We start from the raw sequence: 24915 nt of genomic DNA, 5'->3' as shown, positions 1-24915 counted from the left end.
TAATCCATCCGAGGCGCTGGCTGAGGTGCCTGCTCTGGGCAGCCACACGTGCCCAGTGGAAGGAAAGCTGACGTGGAAGTGTTCCGCTGGCGGGGGTGAGCAAAGCCACAGCTACCAGAGTAGTGCGGCCGCTAGGCTAGTGGGGCAAGTGAGGGGCTCTGTGCCCTGCCGCTGCTGAAATAATGGAACTAAATTCAGTTGGTTTAACAGCTGGATCTCTCCTGCCACCCTTTAAACCAATTAAATTTAGTTCTACTGTTTCAGTGGCAGTAGGGCAAGAAGCCACAGAAGAATTTTCTCAAGGAACCTTTATTTTCACTTCACAGAATCCCTGGGTTCTGCAGAACACCATTTGGGAAACACTAGGATAAAGAAATTAACATTCGCTATCAGTGATATGCTACATATTTCTTTTTTGCTGGGCTTTCAGGAAACTATGACAATAACTGAGTTGAATAAATCAGTTTGTTCTAGTTCTCTCTAAGCTATGTGACCCATTACCCTTTTATGCTTTTACATTCATTTTTCACTGTACCCAGTTATGTAACTGTTCCTTCTAACCTGGCAATTTCCAAAGTGAACAAAAGCTCAAGTGATTATGTTTTTCCTGGTCACTAAGGTGATTTTTTTCACTAAGTTCTACTCAGTGATTTTTTTTACAGTTTTAATCACAAAGTCTATTAGGCTGGGGGTGGTTGGACTGATTTATTGTTTGGACTTAAATTGAATACACTTTCCAATCTTTGACACATGCAATAGTGCCAATAGCGAAATATTTATCTAGTTTAAGGATGTAGGTACAATAGGTACTCTTTTTTTATTACACACTTGGATCTCTCTGTTCTGCAATTCTGGAATCTGGACTTTTTTTTTTTTATTATTATTATTGCAAGCATTTCTGCATCCCATGAAAATAGATCTGTCTTTTCAGAACATACAGTATATTAAAAAATAGGACAGTTGCTCTCTGAGATTACCTTCAGCAATAGATAGGTTGTCATCTGAACTGTAGTGTTTACACATCCTTGTCAGCTGCCATGGCAGAGTTATTTTTCCCTATCCATAGCATGTTTTACCCTTGACTTTTCTCAGCCTGTTCTTGAACAGTGAAAGCTATTTCTGGAACTAAACACAAACCATTGAATTCAAATTTCTTAGAGGCCTAGATTTATTATGTGAGGAACACCAACTAGGAACTCAGCGGCATTCTTCACTGGCAATCTTAGTCACATGATGGGATTTCATAGAAGCTAAATCCTGGAACCTTAATTATATTATGAAAGTATAGCCTAATATTTTTATATATTTGTGTAAGTGCCTGCCTGTAAGTGCATATCTATCTTAGATCATCATTTGATGAAAATATAAAGTAAACCCACATTAAGATCTCATAATTTGTGCAGAATTTAACACATCAAACACATCAGGATGAGTTTCTCTCTCCTCACTTTTCTTGCTTTTACTGTAGCCAACGGTTACCCTGGTTTACCCTGCAATATGTTTCATTCTCCATGGACAAACAGAGCAAGCCCACCAAGCTTCTGCAGCCATGCAAACTAAGGATGTCAATCATGTCTTGAGCATCAAGGTACAATCTCATCACTACACAATCAACAACGCATTTTCCCTCTCCTTATACCATACATTACACAAAATTGTCTAGTTTAAATCTGAGAGAAACAATGTAAACTGCATAAACAGCTGTATTGAAAACTAGACTAGCATTCATTCTATTTCACAAGTTTTAACTAAGTCTTGTAACACATCTATTAGGTAGGCATTGCCCAGTTTTAAGGGGGAAAATGGAATCAAACAAGTTTAAGTTGCATACTCTTCTAAAAAAAGTGTTTTGCCAATGGTAAACACTTTGGTTTCTGTTTAGATTATTTCAACAGAAATGGCTGGCTTTCTGTGGTGAGTAAAGGAAAGACAGCTTTCCCAATGGTGCTTTTAAGAGGTCTGCAGGGGGATGAAGAACCTAGAGTGAATTTCCAGATATAAAAGGAGAGAACAGTTTGTTTTCCTGTCTGCAGAATTACAAGAAAAATCTGATTTGGGGCTCTATACACCCATTTAAGTAATAAATTACTGCAATATACCTATTCCAAGTAAATTCACATTAAAGTGTCCAAAATTTTAACAGATAAGCCACAAGAAAATGAAATTACAAAAAAAATGTAATTTCATCCTCTAAGGCATTTAAAATACAAAATATGTGCTCAATGTTGCTAGCCTGCTTACTGCAATGCTGAAGTTATTGCAGACCAGCATGGGAAGGTGTCCTAATAAAAAAAGAAATAAGGCAGTCCTTCCTAGAAGCCTTCAGAGGAGGACTTCGGAGTAGTTCCATGGAAGTTTAATTGAGATCTTTCAGGAGGATTCAAGGAACATCCCTGTGTACATAAAACTGATTTGCATGGGCCCCTCTGCCTAATTTTAGAGGGGAATAAAAAGCAGATAGCAACTCCACTTCACTTGGTTGTACAATTTCCTCTTCTGGTTATGAATTAATGAAATGTCAAAAGATGTGCTTTGCTGCTTTGGCGGTGCCATCCCTTGCAATTGAAAATTAATCTACACATTTGCCTTAGGTTCCTTTACCTGCATCAGGCTCACCCATGCTCAACTGACAGGCCTGGCTGCGCACAGTAGGGTCAAAAACGTGTCCTGGCTCACTGTGCAGTTGGGGCTGACCTATGTATTCAATCTGGCTCTGGCTCTCTCAGGGAGGTTGTGTACTATGTTAGCATGATAGTCAACATAAGCTGCCTTGCGTTAGCTTAATTTTGTAGTGTAGACCAGGCTTATCTCTATCTAAAAGAAATACATTTTACTCACCATAGCCAGAGCTGTTACTGGCACCATGCACAAACAATGCCAAACAGAAGTGAGATGGTAGTGCTTAAAATTTTAGGGGAGCAAGGAGAGTGAATTCAGCCTCCGAAATTCTACTTTCTGAAGTCAAAATGCTGACAACGGTACCTCCATGTGTTGTATCTACAGCTGCTGCCAGTGCTACCTTGAGGGTCTCCCACTCCACACTCATTTGATCACCTTAGTCACATAAGGAAAGAAAAAGATGAGGACTCAGGACGACATGCTCAATGAGATCCTGCATGCAAATGCTGCATCAGACAATGAGCACAGGGCCCAGAAGATCAATGCTGTGGAAAGCCTGGAGAAGGAACCAGTGGGCAGGAAAAACACCCAAAAGTCCCAGCAGGAAGAAGAGAGGGAGATGCTCCCAGATATAATGGGGCTTCTCAGATAGCAAATACAGACTGGTGGACCTTTAGGTTCAACTAACCTGGGCACTCCTCCTCCTGCAGCCCAGTGATAACTCAATATTGGGACTTCCCTATATCCTGCTCAACATTCTACATGGCATCAGGGAACAATGCACTATCCCTACCACTCCACCCAAGGAGCATTAAAGACAATCAGCTTCATATACACCGACCTTCGAAAGCCATGGTAGGTATACGTGTAGCTGAAACGGATATGCATTTTCTTACCCCTTCATAAGCTCAGTAACTTCTGCTCTGTTATTAAGTTTTTAATGCATTTGTTTTAAAATTGCCTTTTCCCATTCGTTTTGTTACAGAATAAAATTCTGTTATTTGGAACATAATTCATCCTGATTAGTTTACAACTTATGCTGCGAAGTGATCAGCAGTTCTCAAAGCAACCAATTAGCTCTAATTGCACCATGTCACTCATAGGATCATTCACAAACAAAATTAACAGGTGCACTGACAAAGTTATAATCCTACATGTACAGCAGTCACTATGATTCCTGCCAGGCCACAGAAGAGCAGGGCTAGGTAGAGCACACTACAACACACACCACTCTGGCTCAGTGTTAAAATGCTCTTCCAAAGCTCTACTTATCTCTTTAACTCCATACTGAGCTCTTCTAACAGCCTTTGTATCTGGTTGTTCAAATTCAGCAGACAGCTGCTCCACGTCCACCCCAGTGGAAACTCCCTCCCCGCTTTGTATTACATGTATTGGGCAGGACAAAGCAGACACTATAACCAATGGAATATTTTTCTTACTGAGGTCCAATGTCATGAGTACAAGATGGTAGTAACCCTTAAACAACCAAAACCATATTCAACTGTATTCTGCACCTGCTGAGGTGTTGGTTGAACCATTCCTAGATGCTGTCATGGTGGCCAATGTATGGCTTCATGAGCAAGGAATATGTTTGGTCCACCAGGATCAATACTGGTACTTCATTATTCCCAATGGTAACCCACTGGTCAGGAAAGAACATTCTTGTTTGTAGCTTTTTGAGCCATTCTGCACTATTAAGGATGTGTCATGCAGCTTTCCTGATCAGCCCACACTGATGTCAATGAAGCACATTCTGTGATCCACCAATGCTTGCTTAATCACAGAAAAGTAGCTTTTCCTATTGATATACTCAAAGGCAAGGTGATTGGACACCAAAATCGGGATGTGCACGTTATCTATTGCTCCACCACAGTTTAAAAACCCCACTACTGCAAATCCATTCACTATGGTCTGTCTACTCTTGCTGAGAGCCATAGTCTTGCATAGCAGGAGGCTATTAATGGCCCTGCACTCTTGCATAACAATGGCATCCACAGTGGATTTCCCAGCTCCAAATTTGATTCCTGACAGACCAGGAGGAATGTGGCATTGCAAGTTTCTGCAGTGCAATCATCACTTGCTTCTGCATGGTCAATATGGTTCTCACTCTGGTATCGCCTGCACTGGATGGCTGGAGTGAGCTCAACACACAGATCCAGGAATGTGGCCTTGCCCATCTGAAGCTACTGCTCATCTACTCAAACCTACATTACGATGCAATCCCACTAGTCTGTGTTTGTTTCTCAGGCTCAGAACTGACACTCCACCACCCTCAGCTGCTCTGTGAACACCACCAAAATCTTGAACCCCTGTTCACTATATGTCACAGCAAGTTCTCCTCCAAGGAACTGTCATGTTTCCTACTCATTCGGTTATTCTTATGAATATGCAAATAGTCCACAATTGTGTACTCTGTGCTTGCAATGCTCATAAAAATAATGCAGTCGTTACCCTTCAATACTTTCAGAAGATGAGTATGATAGCTTAAGTTCATAACCATGCTAGATAATAAAAATCAAACAAAGACACTAGACTTACGGCACACTTCAAGAATTTGTAACCTGCTAACCACCCTTTGTTTTCCAGATTGTCCATGTCTTCTTGAATGGCTTCTTACAACGTGTGTTAACTCCTTATGATTAACAACCTATCCCAACTTGCATTAAGCTATAATACTCTGAGCACCTTTCCCAGACCTGAAGAAGAGCTCTGTGTAAGTCTGAAGCTTGTCTCTTTCATCAACAGAAGTTGGTCCAATGAAAGATACTATAAAAGACCCATCTTGCCATTCTGATTTCTAGAACTCAGAAAGAAATAGTGAAGACCTTAAATCAAAATGGTTTTCAGAGCATGTGTCATATTATTTCATGCTGGACTCTAAATTACAATGGAATACGATAAGGTACTGTTCTCCTTTCATGACGTGAACAGCTGGTTTGCCTTTTAAGTCCTCTCCCACATAGACAGTCATTAACATCACCCAATCTTGCAGGTTTTTTTTTTTAAATAAAAAAAGTCTCATATAAAAAAAAAATGACTCCAGTAGAAGGAAAATGGATACGGTCAGCAATGCACATATCTTCTCTATGCATTTCTACTGCCAAAGACAGTTAGCAGTGGAGTTGCTGCAGAGTATTCATTACAGACAGCAGTTTCCTTTCTCTACTAAACTGGAGGACCCCAGGGACAAGTATATGCTGCAAGTGATAATATATCAATACAGCATTTCGACTTTGAATAGTTTGTGGTTGATTTATAAGTGCACATTTCCAAGAATATGATTAACATTAACTGGATTTGTATACTGGATGGAAAGACAACAGCTCTAGGGAGAAGGAAGAGTCCTCTTAGACGACACTCACCCAGACTGTAAAACAAGTCTAAGTATACATGGCACATGTCCAAGGTTTAATGGCAAACGACAACCCAAAATCAAAACATTTACCTTCTTATATCACTGACAATGTGTCTTCCCGAAAAAGAATTGAGGAAAAAATACTTATGAAATAACAATAGAGAGGTAAAATGAGATCAAAAGGAATAAGCACCAGAGAAAAAAGTTACAGAAAACCTTGAAAACCGAGTCAGTAAGTTGTAGAGATACAACACTTTACAATGATAGACGATAACGCACTTGAATGAAGAGGGATAAATACAGCAGATTAAGCTTAGAAAGGAAAGAGAAGTCAATGAAATAGGCTAAAGTAAAGTAATTTAAGGACAGCTTTTAGTCAGCGTCTAACCTGAACAGGGAGCCACTGAAGTGGAGTATTTGGTGGGGCTAACTAATGTTTTTATGCTTCTTTGAAAACCACACATAAAACTCAGGCAGCATTCTCAACATATAAGAGACATAAAATCTCAGAGAACAGCCCTTACTTGAGAAAGAGCCAAAATGCAAATTAAGAAAACAGATGCCAACTAGGGATGTTAACAGTTAACAGGTAAGCCTTGTCCTAAACGGATGAGGCTTACTGGTTACAGTCAGTCAATCGACAGTGCTCCAACGCGGGCTGCTCCAGACACTTTGGGACCGCTGCATGCTGGGGTTCTGCCAGCCAGGCCTGGTCCATGCTGCTCCCAGATCCACAGCAGACAAGGCTGTTCTGGCTGAGCTGTAGTGCCTCTGCCCACGGCAGGCCCTGCAGGGGTGCAGCAGCTCCCTGCTGACAGGCGGTTCTTGAGCCCAACTGGAGCAGACTCTGTGACAGCCTCAGGGGCACCACAGGAGCTCCAGCCTGGCCACCCTCTGTTTAATCGATTAACCAGTTAAATTAAACATTTAACCAATGAAATGGGATTTCACATCCCAAATGCCAACGTGCTGAACTCTGAGGAGCTAGTAGATGTGATTTTGCTAAAAATGTAAAGAGAAGGGTTCAAGCCAATCTGCATACTGAACCGGGAAGGGGGAAAAAAATCTCATTTTCCCTGTACAGTCACACTTCTTAAAGTGGTCTGAAAAAAAAAGCATGTGGGGACCTATCATAAGCTGGGAGCAGAAGCTTTGGTAAAGATGTTTAAAGTGAATCAGGGCACCTCAGTCAGGGCCCAACTTAGTTTTTTACCCCTCTTTATTCTAGGACTGCCACTCCCTTGCAACACACTTCATTTTAAGCACTGATTGCTACAGCTCCAAATCCAAATGACATCAATAATGCATATTTATGAGTTGTAATGATTTCTGGAAAATGGACATTCTACTTTTCAGTCTCAGTAACAAGCATATGGTAAAATCCATCAAAAAGCATTAATAAAATGAGCCAACAGAGTAAATGTTAAAGCATGGTCCATTGTCGCTACTGAAATAATCACATAAACATGAAATTTTTTAAGCACTAACAGGCAAAATTGGCTCTCAAATATACAATTTACTTTGGTTTAAATTCAGACATGGAAAACCACAAAAAGTGATTCAAGTTATGGAAATATTTACACTTTAAAGAAGAGGATAACTTGCATTGCACTGAAACATCCTATAACCTGTTCAGTGGTTTTAACCAGCTGAGGTTACAGATCTATGAAGTATCTGTTTGACTGATTTTGCATTCAGCAAAGATGCATCTCTGACAGAGCTTTCCACTACCCTGTTTAAACACATAAAATATTAAAGTTAATTTGTTACATATCAACACACACATATGCCCCCTGCGATCAAATGTCCACATGAAAACAATCAGTATTGAATAATTTATTTCTCAATCATCAGTTTAAATAAATGCAACAAAGGATCATCAGAAGTTTCATCCAATATATTACACTGATGTTTAAACAGAGTCCTAGCTGTTAAATGGCAGAGTGGAACAAATATATGTATTTTCTTGATCACAGGAATGAAAGTATTCCAGATTCCAAATTTACTCAACAAATGAATTTAACAATGAGCAATTAAGAATAAAACCCCATAAAGAGAGCAACACCAACAAACCTACAAAGCTATTGTGACACTAACCCAAATATTCAGTTAAACAATATTTAAAAGCATGTACGAAGTTTAACTCAAATGTTAACAGTTGATGAAAAACCTAATTAGGCAATGTATGGTTGCTTACTCATTCACAGCTTGACTCCAATATATTTTCTCTACTGATGTCAAATGATAGATACAATAAAATTCCGATTAATCTCCACTAATATAACTGGTAAATAATAAAAGAATACCAATCTAAATTTAGTATAAATATTTTGGATGTAGTCCTACATTTTCAAATATATTGGTTCCAATCTGCACTGTAAAAAAGACAAAAGAAAAGAAACAGAATTTTTCACTTGATGTCTTACAAGGACTACATTGCAATCTTACAAATGTAGAATTATTATTTTAAATAACTGCACTCAAAATCAAAGCAATGTAAAATTTTCGAGCCTACAAACTGAAGCAACAAGGGGCACACACATGTTTAGCCTATATGGCAAGTAAATACCTGACAACACCCGCTACAGTAGTGCCGTGGGAATGCCTGTTCTCACTTTCAGGTGACACCGTATGTAAGAAGCAGGCAGAATTATCTCCCATAAATATCAGGGAGGAGAAATAGCTCAGTGGTTAGAGCAGTAGCCTTGTAAATCAGCTTTTGCGATTTTGATCCTTCTTAGGGCCTCACGTGAATTTCATGGTAACAGGTTTCAAGTACATAGGGCAAGTTAGATAAATACCTGTCGGGGTGTTGTAGATGCTGCTAGATCCTGCTGGGAGTGCAGGGGACTGGACTTGATGGCTTCTCAAGGTCCCTTCCACTTCTATGATTCTATTTCTAAACAAACTTGTCTTAGGCCTGGTCTATACTAGGGATCAAAGTCGAGCCCAGACGCACAATTCTAACCATGCCATTTACGTAGCTAGAATCAACGTACCAGGATCGACTTTCTTCCCTGGTGTAGATTGGGCCTCTCTAGGCTTGCATGGACATCCCTTGCTCTGTGCATCAGCTTGGAGTACCAGGGTCAATGGCTGAGCCCAGAGAGATTGATTGTGCCTCATCTTCAGATGTGGCAAAATCGATCCCTGGAAGATCAATCGTAGCGCATCGACCCCCGGTAACTAGAGACATATCCTTAGTAACTAGCTGAACAAGTAGTAGTACTGAATGGATTTGTATGAGCTGAATTTAAAAATACTATTTTCTTTACCTTTTTTTATAGCACAAGTATTTGTAATAACATATATAGAGTTCGTGTGTTTGTCCATCTGTTTGTCTTTAAGTCCATTTGTTTAAGAATGCCTCCTAAACAATAAGAGCTAGGATCACCAAATTTGGTAGGCACCTTCCTCTTATCCTAACTTAAAGTAAGCTTATGGTTTGGTTGTGCCAGGAAAACATGAAGTGCCTGGAATGGGACTGTTTTCTGTAACACAGAAGGAGAGGGGTCTGAGAGCTGGGACAGTTAGGCTCTGCAATAACCACTTGGGGCAGTAATCATGGGGGTCAATTATACTGCAGAGTGACCACAAGGAAGTGGCTGCACCAGGAAGAGAGAGGCCACCTGGGGCCGGGGCTTTCCATATTGCCGGCCACCAGCCATAGGTAAGTAGTCCATATATCCCAAACCTCCCTCCACCAACCCCCCACCCCAGCTCTCAGCTTCAGTGCTGGAAGGCAGGGATGGGTGGCAGCCACCCAGGAGCACCAATGGGGTCTGGCAGTGCGTCCCTACCCAAAACTGAGGAGCTATGGGCTGGGGCTGGGCAGTGAAGCTCCACCCCTCCAGGAGGAGCTACAGGCAGGGACCAGGCAGGAAAGCCCTGTCTCTCCCAGAAGAGCCATGGGCCGTGGCCGGGCAGCCAAGTCCCAGACCCTGGTAGGAGCCACTGGCCAGGGCTGGGCAGCACATCCTTGGCCTCCCAGGAAGAGAGCCACTAGCTGGTCAGCATGAGCCTGGGAACCCCAGGGAGCCACCCTCAGTACCAAGGGTGCTCACAGTGACCCTCTCAGATCTCCCATCCCACGGTCCTGATTCCTGAAACCAGCCTCTCCAACTTCCCCTGAGCGTCCAACAAGGACCCAAGCAAAGCCAGCTAAATCTCTAGTTCATAATATAAAACAAACACTGTACACTTTGTATTTTGTGTCATAATTTAAGCCAACCTATTCAGACTGAATAGTCCCTTATCTCACTGAGTATGGTGGATTTTGGTCTTAATAAAGTAAATGAGAATTTGCTGGATAGTAGTTTAGAAAAACTACTAGCTAGAAATATATTTCCATAATCCTCTGTCTTTAGCACATTTGAAATATGAAACGGTCTTGCTAAAACAATTCAGAGTAATAAAATTTTATGAAATAAATACTGTTCAGAGAAATGGAATCTTTTTCCTGTGATTTAAAAAAAAATCAAATTTCTCAGAAACAGCTGTTATGCTTTTCCTTCTGCATCACGTTTCCTTTGCCTGTCTCCCTTTCAAGTATGACAGACTACAAAAGTACTTATAAATTAGTTTGTTACTGAAGGAATCCACTTGAGGTAAGTAATTCATATATAATAGTTATGTACATACAGTTTTTATATATATACACCCATACATAGATAATTCCTTTATGAGACAGACACACTCTTTCTAATGGTCAAGTTTTTTCATTTGCTATCAATGGGATGCACTCATTTCTGAGCTTAAGACACTGGGGAAAAAAGACAGCTTGAGAAGAAAATTTCAGAGCTCTTACACATTATAGTGATAGTCACTTTAGAAATGCACAGATGTCCACCACTTCAAATTGGGGAGGGGCTGTGTTGATGCTGGATGCAGTGCATTAAATCAACAGGTAAAATGCCATAGGGGTGGGCAGGCTTTTTGTAATGGGAGTCATAGATGCACAACCAAAAAAACAGTCCTGGGTCACCCACAATCCCACGCATGAGTGCAGAGACTTGCATCTTCCCCTATGCTCCAGGGTGGGGCCAGAAATAAAGGGTTCAGGGTGAAGGAGGGGGCTTGGGACTGGGGCTAAGGAATTTGGAGTACAGGAGTGGGCTCATGGCTGGGTTGTGGAAAGAGTTTCTGACCTTGGGCATGCAGGGAGTGTGGGGAATGGGAGGGAGTTCTGACCTTGGACAGGGTTTTGGGGTGGGGATGGAGGCTATGGGAGAGAGAGATTAGCAGCAGTGATACCTCTAATTTTTTTCATCCATGTGCAGAATGACTTTTGTTATGTGTACCAATACAAAGATAAGGTATGACACTAGGGGCAAGGGTGGGGCTGAGGGTTCAGAGTGTGGAAGGGGGCTCAGGGTTGGGGATAATAAGGGTCCTGACTGGGGGTGTGAGCTCTGGGATGGATGCAGAAATGAGAGGTTTGGGGTACTGGGGGGTCTCCAGGGTGAGGCAAAGGGGTTTGGAGTGTGAGGACAAGGTCAGGGCATGAGGTGGGGGTGCAGGGTCTGGCTAGGATTTAGGGAGCCACAGGAGGCTCAAGGTGGAGTATGGGGTAATAGTAATATACAGAGATATACCTATGTCATAGAACTGGAGGGGATCTACAGAGGTGATCGAGCCCAGTCCCCTGCTCTCACAGCAGGACCTATCATCATTCCTGACAGATTTTTTTTTTTTTTTTATAAATCTATTTGCCCCAGATCTCTAAATTGCCTCCACAAGGATTGAACTCACAACCCTGGGTTTAGCAGGCCTATGCTCAAACCAGAGAGATATCCCTCCCACCCTAGGAGGGCTCCATGGTGGTGGAAGGGGCTTGGGCCTCGGGTGTGGGGCACTTACCTGGAAGAGCTCCCATTTGTTGGAGAGGGGCACAGATGCCTTCATGCTGCCCCGCGCAGCTCCCATTAGCCAAGGGAAACATTTCAGGAGAGTGGGACGGGCAGGGTGGCAGCTGCCATGCATGCCGGAACACTGCTTCTTCTTCTCCATGTTCCCCCAGCTATCGGGGGTGAGGGGAATGCACACAGCGTGTGCGCATTCCTCTCCTTCCTGACCGGTGAGGGGCAGGGCAGAGGGACACTGCATGTGATCTGCGTATTTTCCCTTTGTTCCCTGGCAGTCAGGGGAACAGGAAGAAGACAAGCAGCATCCTGGTACGCATGGCTGCTGCCCCCCGAAATGGTACCCTTGCCATTGGCCCCTAAAGCCTCTTCCTTATTATGGCCCTGCTGCCAGAGAGTGGCTGCGGCCAGGGAACAGGTGATTCTCTCCAGTCTGGAGCCCCTGTGAAAGGCTTACTAGGCAGCTGCATGGCTATGCAGTCATGCAGCTTAGAGGGAACCAAGGCCAGGGCTGGGGATTCAGGTGTGAGGTGGCCAGGGTGGAAGTTCCACCTGGTGCTGTTTACCTCAGCCAGCTCCCAGTGCAGCTGGGCTAAGGTAGGATCTCACCTCACACTCCTTCTGGAAGCTGTATCCTTCCCTCATGCACTGCCCTACCCCTGCAGCTCCCAATGGCTGTGGTTCCTGGCCAATGGGAAAAGGGGCAGGAGGCAGGACAATGCACATGGCCTTAATCTACACTGTTCCCACCCTCATCGACTGTCAGCATCCCTGCAACTAGGGATCACGGGAGTCAACCCAGTTTCCCGCCCGCACCTAGGAGAGCCAGCAGTTGCAGTCCTAGCCCCATGCGGGTAGGGTAAGAGGGAGATACTCAAGGTTTCTGGCCTGCGGCAAGTCTGTGCAATGTAGGGTGGATCAAATTAACCAGGAGGCAGGATCTGTCCCATAGGCTAGAGCTTCCCTACCAGTATTTTAGTATACGAGTATCCTAAGATCAGATATTTTAAGTTTTACAGAATGAAGAGATAGCTCACCTGCCCGTTCTTCCCCAACTCCATTTCAATGATTGCAACAGGGGTGTTGATCTGATCAATATGTCTTGACTGTGATTTCAAATCCACTCTCCAGTTCATGTTTTTCAAGGTGTTGTCCCATCTACTCTGATTTATCAGGCTCTCTCGAATTTTCATTCTGTGGTTTTTCCAAAATTTTGCAATGACTGCAGCCTGATCTGCTGTGATACCTCCTTGTTTCTTGGTTTGGGCAGTAAGAAAGGCCTCCAGCTGGTTCAGATCCATATCTGCTGAAGCTATAGACTGGAAAAAAAGAAAGAAAGAAAAGCTTGTTTAATGTATCTTTTGACAATCTTAAAACAATACTCGAGAAGAGGATGAGCACATCCATTTAATTTTCGACTTTTAAGTCATTTTGTACAAAAATGTGGAGGACTACTCTAGAAAACCTGCAAAAGCCATTCAAAAGACAGTTCTATTCAACCTTCTGCTGATTCATTATCCCTAAACTCTCACACTGCAACATCTGCAGCAGCTTAGTCCCACATGGAACACTGGCGAAGAACAATGTACCTTGCACAGAAATAGTAACTTTGTCGGGGAGAGTTAGGGATAATGGATGGAGATTTTCTGCTAAGCAGGAGGGAGTTGCATGCAGTGTTTTCAAGACAGAGAGATAGAGGCACACCCTAATTCACTATGATGCTCATATTAAGACCACAATGCTCTCAAAGAAGCTCAATCTCCACAACACAGGACAAGAAACCAGTAAAAACTAATAACTTCTGCATTAGCACTACAGGATTTCTTTGTGGAGGTTAAGTCTGCTGCCACCATTTCAGAACCTGCTCTGTTTGTGCTGTAAATAATGCAAGTCTTCAATGTACCCAGTAAAAGACAAGGCAAGCTGTACCATGTGTTCTTTATAACACCAAAATGTTTCCACCTTAATTCCACGTAGTGTTTAGAGGTTAAAAATTACACATCTATTTTTAAACTTAACTGAGTCTTGTTCTGAAGTTCCAGTGGATTGTTTCACATACTGTGTGCTGTATAGTTATTTAGTCCTTCTCGCTACAGTGAGACAGAAATAATTCATCAAAAACCATCTCAGACATGTTTTAAGTCTGACTTTATGTCCACTGATGGCAATTCTACAGCCTCAGGTTTTTCATCACCTAACTTTTCTGACTGGGGGATGGGGGTTGCCAGGGTTCAGCATTCATGCTCACACTTCATCAGTAGGGGGTAGAAGCCGGGGAAGCTAAGTGACCCAACTAGTGGATCAAATTTGGTGATGAATCCTGGTCACGTACCACCTGAGGCTCACATGCTAAGATGCCTGTTCAGACTACCATAGTGCTTTCTCCTCATATTTAACATGTGTTTTCTTTGCTGCAATTTAAACAAGTCACCTTTCATTTTGCTTTCAGTGAGAAGTATATATATAAATGATACCTGTCTTCAATCTCTCTTTAAATATCCTACAATCAACCACTGTATCACAGGACTGGAAAGTAGGGTGACAGTATTTCAGAAAGGCTGGAGCTAGCATCGATAAAATGGGCACCTGTCCTGTTTGCTTTTGCCAACTGAATAAGTTGTCAAGAGGAAAAGGGACAAATCCCCATTTTTGCCAAAATATCAGGACAGTCAGGAAAGGACTCAAAAAGGGACTATTCCAGCCACACCAGGGTCTTGAGAGATCATCTTACTCCAGTCCTCAGGACTCGTGAGAACTAAGTATTATCTTTATGGAGACAAAACTAAAAATCCTCAGATTTTTGAACTCTAATGATAGGTTTAATTTCAAGGCCATTTTATTCTCAGTGCATCACTCCATACTCTGGGGGCACAAGCCTGAAAGGTGCTAAACAGCACTGATCCCACTGGACTCAGTGGAAGTTGAGGGGTCTCAGCATCTATCAAAATGAGATAATTTGTCTGTTCCTTTGAAAAACTGCACTAGCCCAAAACTGAACCAGTGGTCCTACTGGGGTTCGGGGAGGGGGGGGGAGACAATGCAGAGAAGAAAGGTGTAACTATGTTGTTCCCAAATTCGAATTCTGACTCAGATACTGACACTGTGCAGGTATGGACACTTCACAAACTGACAGAGGCAGGTGCTGGAACCAGATGAGAAATGATGGATCACTTGATAGCTGCCTTGTTCTGTTTATTCCTTCTGAAGCATGTGGCACTGGCCATGGTCAGAAGACACAATACTAGGTTAGATGGAATGTTGTTCTGACCCAGTATGGCTAGTTTGGTGCTGCTCAGGCAAGGTTCGTTATTTTATTACAGACTGGCTTTGTGTAATTGTATGTGATATTCTAAATCAAGATTAATTTTAAATTAGACTGGGTGACAAAGTAAATGGAAGGTATACGTACAGTCCAATACAACAAGACACTTGCACTATAAAAGGTTATGGAGAATTACAGCAGGATGCCTGCAACTCATAACACATACAGCCAATAGCCATATACGCTTACATCTAAGTATACATACACACCACACGCTACATTGCCTGTTGAATAGTAACAGAGAGAAAGCCATGCTAGTCTACATACTATCAAAACAAAAAAAGCAGTCAAGTAGCACCTTAAAGACTAACAAAATAATTTATTAGGTGAGCTTTCGTGGGACAGACCCACTTCGCATGGCTATGGTCTGAAGAAGTGGGTCCGTCCCACGAAAGCTCACCTAATAAATTATTTTGTTAGTCTTTAAAGTGCTACTTGACTGCTTTTTTGTTTTTACATTGCCTGTGCATTTTTCAGAACAAAAACAAGCTGTATTCCATAAACAGGTTCTGTTTTCCCTGCTAGATTATAAAACATTTTTGTCTGAAGCTTTCACGAAAAGAAATTTAAAAAGGCACCTGTCTGACAAAATCACAGATGATGTCTCTGCGGGTGTTCCTGGTCTACGGAACCCACTGAAAAAAAATTATTGGATGCTTAGTCCATGTAGGCAGTCAGCTTCCCCCTCACCCTCCACACCTCACACCCATCAACAGCTTTGTCAAACTCCCTGACCATGCCTCCCAGCGCCTTCCATCTGCTACGCACTAGCTGTTCTGCAGTGTGCAGGACAAGCTGGAACAGATGGGGTGAAGCAGGGACAGGGTGTGCTCAGGAAAGGCAGAAGAACTGGAGGGGAAGAGGTGGTGCAGAGGCAGGAAGATGTGGAGTGTGGTAGGGCTTTGAGGAAGCCCTGAAGTAGAAGAGGGGAGCAAAGAATGGAGAAGGCTTGGGGGAAAAAAACTAAGTAAACTTGTTTATAACACAAATAAAGAGCAAGACCAACTTGCGATAAAAGTTCAGTTCAGTTCCACTACACATAAAATTGGCTCCTGTTCTATTCCTCCCCAGATGCAGTAACATATAGTACAAAGCAGGAGTCTTGTGGAAAAACCACTATGTAATTATGTAATTAAAGACTGTACCTTGTGCATATGCAAAAGTGGGCCAAAAGTTGCACTGGCAGCCTACATTCTGGCTGGGCCTCATCTCTGAGTGCTTAGCTTTGTAACTTTAACACACTCTTTATGTAATTTTCTAGGTTTTTCTAAAAAAATAAAAATTTATAGAGAAAAATTCCAACATGTGGAACCAAACAACCACCTTCACACAGGTCAGCAGTAGGTCCAGGATCCCTGGGTCCCAGCACACACTGATACCACAAACTAACAGAGCAACTGGTAGCAGTAAAAGGCTGGTATCTTGCGTGTGCACCTGCTATTAGGAGAGGATGGAGAGAGACTGATGATTTCTCATCTCTTTGCCAAACACCAAAAGAAAGTTGATGCTCTGCAATAACGGGTTCCATTCTCGGTTCTCTAGGGCAGTGGTTTTCAACCAGTGTGCCATAAGAACTGTTCAAGCATGCCATGAGCTTTCATCAATTCCCCACCCTTGCCCCCCAGTGATTCTTTGCAGAGCTACCCTGAGGGGAAATGCCAACCCCACAGGACCGTATTTGTGCCAAGAGGCAGTTGACATACTAATTCCTGGCTCAAACAAGCTGGCAGGTAGCATGCCCCCAACTCCCTGCAGTGGCAAGGTTGGGGGCAGGGAAGGCGGGAATGTGGTTTAAATGGCTCCAATGGGCTGGAGGGGAGGGAGCCTGCTTTCAGTGGCTGCTCAGTTACTCAACATCCCTCGCATGTCTTTGAGCAGATTTTGAAAATGTGCCTGTGCTTGCTGTATTCTGTGGTGGATTTGAAACATGAATGCAACTGATCCTTGTTTAGTTTGTTGCATACAAGAAAGAAACGGTAAATGAAAGTAAATGTGATGTGTATGAGCAATCAATTCAGCTGAAAAAAGTGGGTGTGCCTTGTCTCACTGAAGTGTGCTGTGTTACTGAAAAGGTTAGGAACCACTGCTGTAGGGGACCATGGTTTAGTAGGTATCCTTTAAACCCTCCTTCCCTTCCCCCACACCCCTACCCCAGCCTCTTCTGCCATTTCTCCTCCCACCAAGCTCCTGTCCCTACCCCTGCACATGGCAGATTTGTCTAACCCCCATATTTCACCTCTCTCCTTGCTCTTAATTCCTATGTCTGGTGTCAGCAGTCAGGAAGCATAACTGTTGGGGAAAGTCCTGACTGGCATGTATTTGCTGAAAATTAAGGCTGGCAAATTTTGTTCCAGTTTGGACTGAAAACTAAACCAGTTCTACTCAACATGCACAGTGCTAATGAACTGTTCACAGAATTCAGCTGCTAACATAACAAAACTTTTGAGAAAATGTTAACTGGCATTTTTTTAAAAGGATTATAACTTGGCAAAATTTTAGGCAGATTTTCATGCAGATAGAAATATCTCTGATATTAAGGAGATGCTGATATCTAATTCTGAGTTCTTGCTCCAGGTCATGGAGGGAGCTAGGCATCAACAAAAGAAGTAGAATTCTTTTTAATGCGGATAAAACATTTAGCCCAATCTAGTTTTCTGAAATGGCTCAAATGTTTTACATGAAACTTCTCTCACTACCCAAATTCCCCCTCTCCAAAAAAAAGAAGAAAAAAGGAGAGAAAAAAAAAAAGGAGAGAGAAAGACAAGGACTAAAACAGACACCTAGAATGGGAATTTTCAATACAAATGGTATGTATTTGGCACAGTTATAAATAACTGAAAACAAAGATCTAATTAAAAAACCAGGAAATCTTGTATCTCCTGCAATATGATTTATGGGTCCTTTATGATTTGTCAGCTACGGGTTCCTGGAAACCGAAAGACTGGCATCCCCAGCAGGTAAAACAAAGCTCCTGAAGAAGCTTCAACTAAGTTTTGGCTTTTGTTTTTTTAGTTTTGAAGAGAGAGTTCTTCTAAACTAAAGCTTTAGGGACTGATTTCCAATGGGGCTTCAACTCCACCACTATGCATTTTTGGGCATTAATACATATACCAGAATATGGTAAGTTTCAAGTCATCACAAACTGAGATGCTGAAAGACAAAAAAAACAGAATTTAGTTGGGGTTCTTGTTCCTCACAGACTTGGCAGTGAAACTAGCCACTCTGTCGAGCTACACTGCCACAAATCAAGAGGCATAGCAAAGAGCTCCTAAATAGGACAAGGTGAAATTTGCTAAACAGGTCCACGCCCTTGCAAAGTTCTTTACTTAAGCTAAAGACGAAGAATAATTGGATCTTTGCTAAAGCTTATTGCTAATTGTACCGTTTTAACACAGAAGGAAGACAGATAAATACTACAACTTACAGTGCACAGTTAGCTTATCCAAGTTACAGTTATTGTTTGTATACCTACTGCTAGATAGGTCTCAGTGTCCATTATATTTATAACCCCACGTTTTCATACAGTCAGAGCCTGTCTGTAGTTTCTACCACCAAAATGCGATAGTAAGAAACTGGGGGGAAAAAATCAAATATCCTAGGTAGAAATCAAATTACATATAAGCAATATGAACCAATTAGTATGGCTTTGGGAACCTTATTTTTCCTATCTCAGCTGTATTAAATTTGCAATCACCCTAAGATATTAACTTGTTGGCTTTTTAAATTATTTTTTGCATTTATCAGATGCATTATTGTTGTTGTTCTTCTTGGCCTCTGAGGATAGGACAAGAAGCAATGAGCTTCAACTGCAGCAAGGGAGGTTTACACTGGACATCAGGAAAAACTTGCTAACCGTCAGGGTGGTTAAACATTGGAACAAATTGCCTAGAGAGGTTGTGGAATCTACATCACTGGAGATATTTAAGAGCAGGTTAGATAGATGTCTGTCAGGGATGGTCTAGATGGTACTTGGTCCTGCCACAAGGGCAGGGGACTGGACTTGATGACCTCTCGAGATCCCTTCCAGTTCTAGTGTTCTATGATTCTATAATACAACACTTATGTATAATTCAAAATGAATAAACATCTGAATTTGGAAACAAACCAATTCCGAAAAACTTGTATAGTTTGTATATGGAGCAGGTATTTTGATTTTTTGGGGGTGTAAAGAACAAATCAATGTTCTTCTGTTTTTAATGCTACAGTGACAAAGTCAGTCCTATTCCTGTGCCTCTGGCCTCTATCCAGTCCAGTGGGCCCACTCAAGGGCCCAGTTGCCCTTGCTGGGGCAAGGGGTGGTCTGGAGGGTACCTTCTCCAGGCTGTAGCAGTTGCGGGTCTGCACTCTTGACCGGTTGAAGCTCCCCACTCTCCCTCTGTGGTCTCTGGCATTCTTGTTGCTCTCTTCTGCTCCCCTCAAGCCCGCTCTCTCCCACTACTGCGGTGTCCTTGCGTCTCTCTGCTCACCTCTCTCACTCTCTCCCGCCCTTCCCACTGTGAAGGGGTTTTATTAGCCCAGTCATGGAGTCAGATGGCCCCAGTTGGGCTGAGACACTTCCCACCCAACTGCCTGTGATTGTCCTGCAGGTCCTTCTGTTTGTTTGGGCTCCCTCTGAGGGGCCCTCCACCCTGGCCCTGCCACACTACATATACACTAATAGGCACAATTTCTTTAAAATACTCTGGGTGCATCCACACTAGGAACTAACTTCCAAGTCAGGCACTACACTGAAGTAGCCAGCACAGAGTCAACACACATCTTTCCTTATTTCAAAATTAATTTCAAAATAGGGAGCCTAACTTCCAAGTCCTTACTCCATTCCCGGGAATGGAGTAGTGCCCTACTTCGAAGTTAAACTTCGAAGTAGGGTGTGTGTAGATGCTCTTCTTAGAAGTTGCTTTGAAGTCATTTTTGTAGTGTAGACACAGCCTCTGAGTAACAAAAAAATAGTATCCAACAAAAGAGGTTAATGAAATACAAAGTTTCAACATTTGTTTTTTTAATATTCCTTCTCATAACAACTACGTTTTGTTCTGAGACAAGAGGACAAATGGACATCACAAAGAACCTGGCACAGCCATTAAGGTGATTGACAAGCCTTTGCTTCCTTTGGCACGTTAATTGTTCCTGATATTCATGCAATCAATTCTTTGAACATCCACAAACACTTTCACTGTAACTTAGTCATATAGGAATAACAGTGATTCAAGATTTGATCACTTCATTAAGTCTGAGTCAATGTTTAAATTGCTTCTAGACATGAGTCCAGTCATACTGCATGCAACATCATTAACAATTCTTTCAGCTATCAGCTCTTACACCAACCAGTCTTAACAATGCTCATTCAGTAAGCCACTGGACGGCATAAAGAGAGAAAATGCTGTTTTTGCAATGTCTATGAACTAATCTTAATTTAGGTTCGAAGGTTTTAATTTTTAAATCTAAAGATATCATCTTCCTCCCTGACTGTGTATTTCCCCTGACTATCTCATGTTTTGAGATTTAGGATGGTTATTTAATATTGTGCTTATACTGTACTAGGATATTGACTAGCTGCTACTGATTTTCACTAATGGGTCTCCAAAACACCAGTGAAAATGGTTTCACTGATAACACATAGTACACACTCATTTCAGCAACATTACAGGAAATTCTAGTGAAATTCAGGGGTGCTAAAAAGGACCTTCTCCCATTGGCTCTAACCCTGAATTAATGTTTAGTTCTGGTTCAGGAGGAGGACTACTAATTACAGTCAGTTTCCTAGTGCTGATGGAGCTTAAAGTGGTCAGAAAGAAAGGCCAGGTTACTTTTTGCTAGATGCCTCAGTCAAGATATCTGACTTCATGAAGAGCGTTTTCCAAAATGACATATCTTGTGTTCAGAGACTTAAAGGTGACGTGCAAGGCATGGGAGGGGAAAACAGATAGATGGAAACAATCAGGACAGCTGTAACCTCTTTTTTTAATTCATAAACAGAACCAGAACATTTCCTATTTCTGCCCGTACTACATACTGAACCTCTCTAAACTGGTACTCTCTCATCCAGCAACATCCATAATCGGGTCTGGCTTTAGTTAGCAAGACAACCATTTATCATAGGTGTGGTCACATTTCCCACAGTCCCATAAAGTTTATTTCCAGCCACCAGTCCTGGCTTCCAGTGTTCTGTTTTGTTAGTTAGCTGTATTTACCCCTAAATGTCTTCTAAAAGCCCAATAAGCAGTGGAAGGCTGGGTCTACACTACAAACTTATTTCGAAGTAGGAGGCAGAGCATCCACACACACTTTCCCTTACTTTGAAGTAAGAGAGGCTAACTTCTAAGTCACTACTCCATTTCCAGGGTGCCAGTTTGGGAAGTGGGCTAGGTGGGGGACTGCAGCTGCCAGTCCCAGGAATGGAGCAGTGGCTTACTTTGAAGTTAGGTTTGTGTAGACGCACTGCACTCCTTACTTCAAGTAAGGAGTCCAGCAAGGAGACAGCCCCCCCGGGAGGAAGGAGACACTCTGGCCAGCCCAGCCAGGGCTCTATGGTCCCTGCCAGCCACCTTAAAAAACACAGCTCCTCAGCAACCCCAGGCACGAAGCTGAGACCATGCCATAAACAGGGGCAGCACAAGCTCCCACCCAGACTGCCCCCGATCGACGCACCAGCCTGTCTCCACACCCCCTGGCCACCATGGTGGCACGTCCAGACTCCCTTGCCCGCCCCAGGGGCCTTGCATGAGGACTCCGAGGGGTCGCAGCACCTGGATAAGGGCCGTGTCAGGAGGGGACCCTCCTGGACTGAGGGCAAGCTGAAGGACCGTCTTGCTCTGTGGGGGGAGTAGGAGGTCCTTGGCCAAACCAGCGCCCAACAGAGGAACACAGAAGCTTTTGACCGGCTGGCCAGTGGCTGCACTGCCCAAGACCACCCCGACTGTACTGGCAGCAGTGTGCGGATAAAAGTAAAAACTCCGCCAGACCTACATCAAGGCCCATGATGCTGCCAGCCAGTTGGGGGCATAGCTTGTGCACTGCCCCCACTACCAGGAGCTGCACAGGCTCCTGGGGCCGAGGGAGGCGGCCACCCCAGACCACGTGGCGGACACCGCTGCTCCCCTGCCCAGACAGCGAGGATGAGGCAGCCCCTCCGGAACAAGCCCACTGCACAGGAGCAGCTGAGCAAGACCGAGGGCGATGATGAGGGCTCCACCAACAGGACCCTCGTCATTGCCCTCCCATCCAGGACACCCAGCAGAGCCTCCTCCAGCCGAGCCTCACCTGAGCCCCAGGACATCACAGCCAGTACATATGGGACAAGTGGGATGTCACCAGGGACGGGGCCCATTTGGAACAGCCCCAGAGCCCACATGCCTGGGAGTGGGGCAGTGGGAGGGAACATGGACTGATCCTCATCAGGTGGGAACCTCTGGGCACCCGGGATCCCATAGGGCTCGTGGGCCATCAGGCTGCAGGGGAGCAGGGTGGGGGCCAGCAGAACAGGGGCCCCAGCCCCCCACAGTTGAGTCCTAACACTAAGGGGCTGTCCCCCTTCCCCTTCTGTCTCCACAGGTCCATTGTTGGGAAGGTGCTGCAGCCCACCGGAGCCCCCACAGCAGCAGGGCGCCGAGAGGCTGCCCCATTGCCCCAGCCTGTATCCTCCTGTGGCAGAGCCTCCCACAGACAGTGCTGGAGGGACAAGGAGGCAGCAACCCACCGGGCGGTTGTGCAGGAGATGACCAGAGTGCTCCAGGACTGGCTGGCGATGGAGAGGAACGTGTGGGTGTGGCTGGCCAGCAGCCTGGACACCATGGTCCCTGCCTTGGCCGCCTGCCTTGCCCAACTGCCTGCCCCTTCGCCAGCCTGGCCCACAGCACCCCCCCCATTGCTGCCCCTCCCACACCTGTCCCCCCACGGAGCTGACCCCCACACCCAGCTGCCCACTTCCCGGGGGACCTGTCACCATTCGCCTGCCTGGAGCTGGCTCGGTGGCTGCTAGCCGAGGCGGGTGTAACCTGGCCCAGCCCCAGTGTCCCACCCCCGGGAACACCCTGTGGAGGCCGAGCCCGCAGCACCGCAACCCCAGCCCTACCTCCCTATGGTCCTGGCCCTGTCGCAGCCCTGCAAGGGGTCCTGGACCTGGGGTGGTAGGCCCCCCACGCCCCGGGCGACCAAGCCTTCCGCCACCTCCCTCCTGTGGGCCATTCTCCCTGTGCGCTGTAAATAGTTTCACACGTCGTTCTGTTTGGTTTTGCAAACAAGTTTATCACCCCAATACTAAAGTTTAACGTTCCCACTCTAACTCCGTGTCCCTGGTGCCTGGGGGAAGAGTGGGGGGAGCCTGTGGTGAAGAGTGTGGCTGGGAGGGTCAGGACAGGCCCTGTGTGAAGGCCTGGCACAAGCCTTCCCAGACCCTGACCCCATCCCTCTGTGCCTCACAGCATGGGGCAGTGGGCAGCTGCTCATACCCAGCCCCAGGGTCCATGGCCCAGACCTGGATGAAGGGCTCCCGCCGGCCCTTCACAAGGTTGTGGAGGGCACAACAGGCCGCAATAACCTAAGGGATGTTTGGGAGGCTGAAATACAGCCTGGTGAGGAGGCTGCAAAACCTCCCCTTCAGCCTCCCAAACGCCCGTTCTACTGTGCCCCTGGCATGGTTGAGGCAACCGTTAAAGGTGTCCTGGACTGGCGTGGTGCATCCATTATAGGGCTGTATGAGCCATGGGTGTAGTGGGTATGTGGTGTCCGCCATGATGCAGGAGGGCACTGTGATGTCCCCGAGCAGGAGCTCCCAAGGGGGAAGACATACATGCCCTCCTGCATCCGGCATCCCAGCCACAAATTCTGGAACACCCGGGCATCATGGGACCTGCCCAGCCACCCCACACACACGTCCAGGAAACAGCCCCTTGCATCCACCAGGACCTGGAGTACCACTGAGTGGTACCCTGTCTTGTTAATGTAGGCACCTCCACTGTGGTCCAGAGCCCGGATTGCCACATGCATCCCACCCAGAGCTCCAAAGTAACTGGGGATGCCCAGTCTGCGAACCCGGCAAGGGTGGTATCCAGGGTCACAACTCATGGCAAGAGTATCCTGTTCATGGCTTGGATGACCTGTGGAGTGGGGGGCGGGGAAGAAGACATGTCCATGGACACCAGACTGGGAGGCCCCCCGCCCTTCAGGGACTCCCTTCCCCCTGCCCAGTAGCCCTCTTCACAGGGTGGATCTGTGGTGGGGGCCAGAGTTACCTCAATCATCACCGGTCCAATGGTGGCCTTGCCAACACTGAATTGATGGCCAATGGACAGGAAGCTGTCAAGGGTGACCAGCCTCCTCAAGGTGATGGCCACCCTCTTCCGCACCAGGAGCGCTGGCCGCATCCGCGTGCCTTGGCACTGGAGGACTGGGGCAAGCCAGTGGCAGAGGTCTTCGCATGTCTGGCAGGTCATTCTGAAGTTCCTCAGCCACCACTTGTCATCCCAGTCATTCAGCACCAGCCAGTCCCACCACTCACTGGTGGTGGCAAAGGCCCACCAGTGCCGGATCGGGAGGGTGTGGGGGAGGAACAGCAGTGCCAAGGCCAGGGCCTGAAGGCTGGGTCCCAGGCGGGTAACCCGGCTGTGCCACTGGAAGATCAGGATGACCAGCATGGCCAGCAGGGTGGCCAGGACCTCATCCTCAGGGACAGTGTGAGCAGGCATGTTGCTCGGGTGTTCTCCCGAGCCCGTGCTCTGCTGCTGTCTGCAGCCTGTCAGTCCTGAGCACATGCATGGTGT

General features: G+C 45.0%; 1 protein-coding gene across 1 annotated transcript in view; it reads right to left on the bottom strand.

Moving 5' to 3' along the window:
• The window catches only part of COMMD1 (copper metabolism domain containing 1), a 130594-nt gene that overhangs the window by 81145 nt on the left and 24534 nt on the right, over window positions 1-24915 (bottom strand). Inside the window, exon 2 of the mRNA XM_074989381.1 lies at window positions 12873-13154. Within this exon, the coding sequence (XP_074845482.1) occupies window positions 12873-13154 (282 nt within the window). The remainder of the gene's footprint in view (window positions 1-12872; window positions 13155-24915) is intronic.

Source organism: Carettochelys insculpta, chromosome 3 (assembly GCF_033958435.1).
Source record: "Carettochelys insculpta isolate YL-2023 chromosome 3, ASM3395843v1, whole genome shotgun sequence".
Lineage (NCBI taxonomy): Eukaryota > Metazoa > Chordata > Testudines > Carettochelyidae > Carettochelys > Carettochelys insculpta.
Note: the sequence above shows the minus strand (reverse complement) of the source record. Positions and strands in the feature narration are given on the sequence as shown.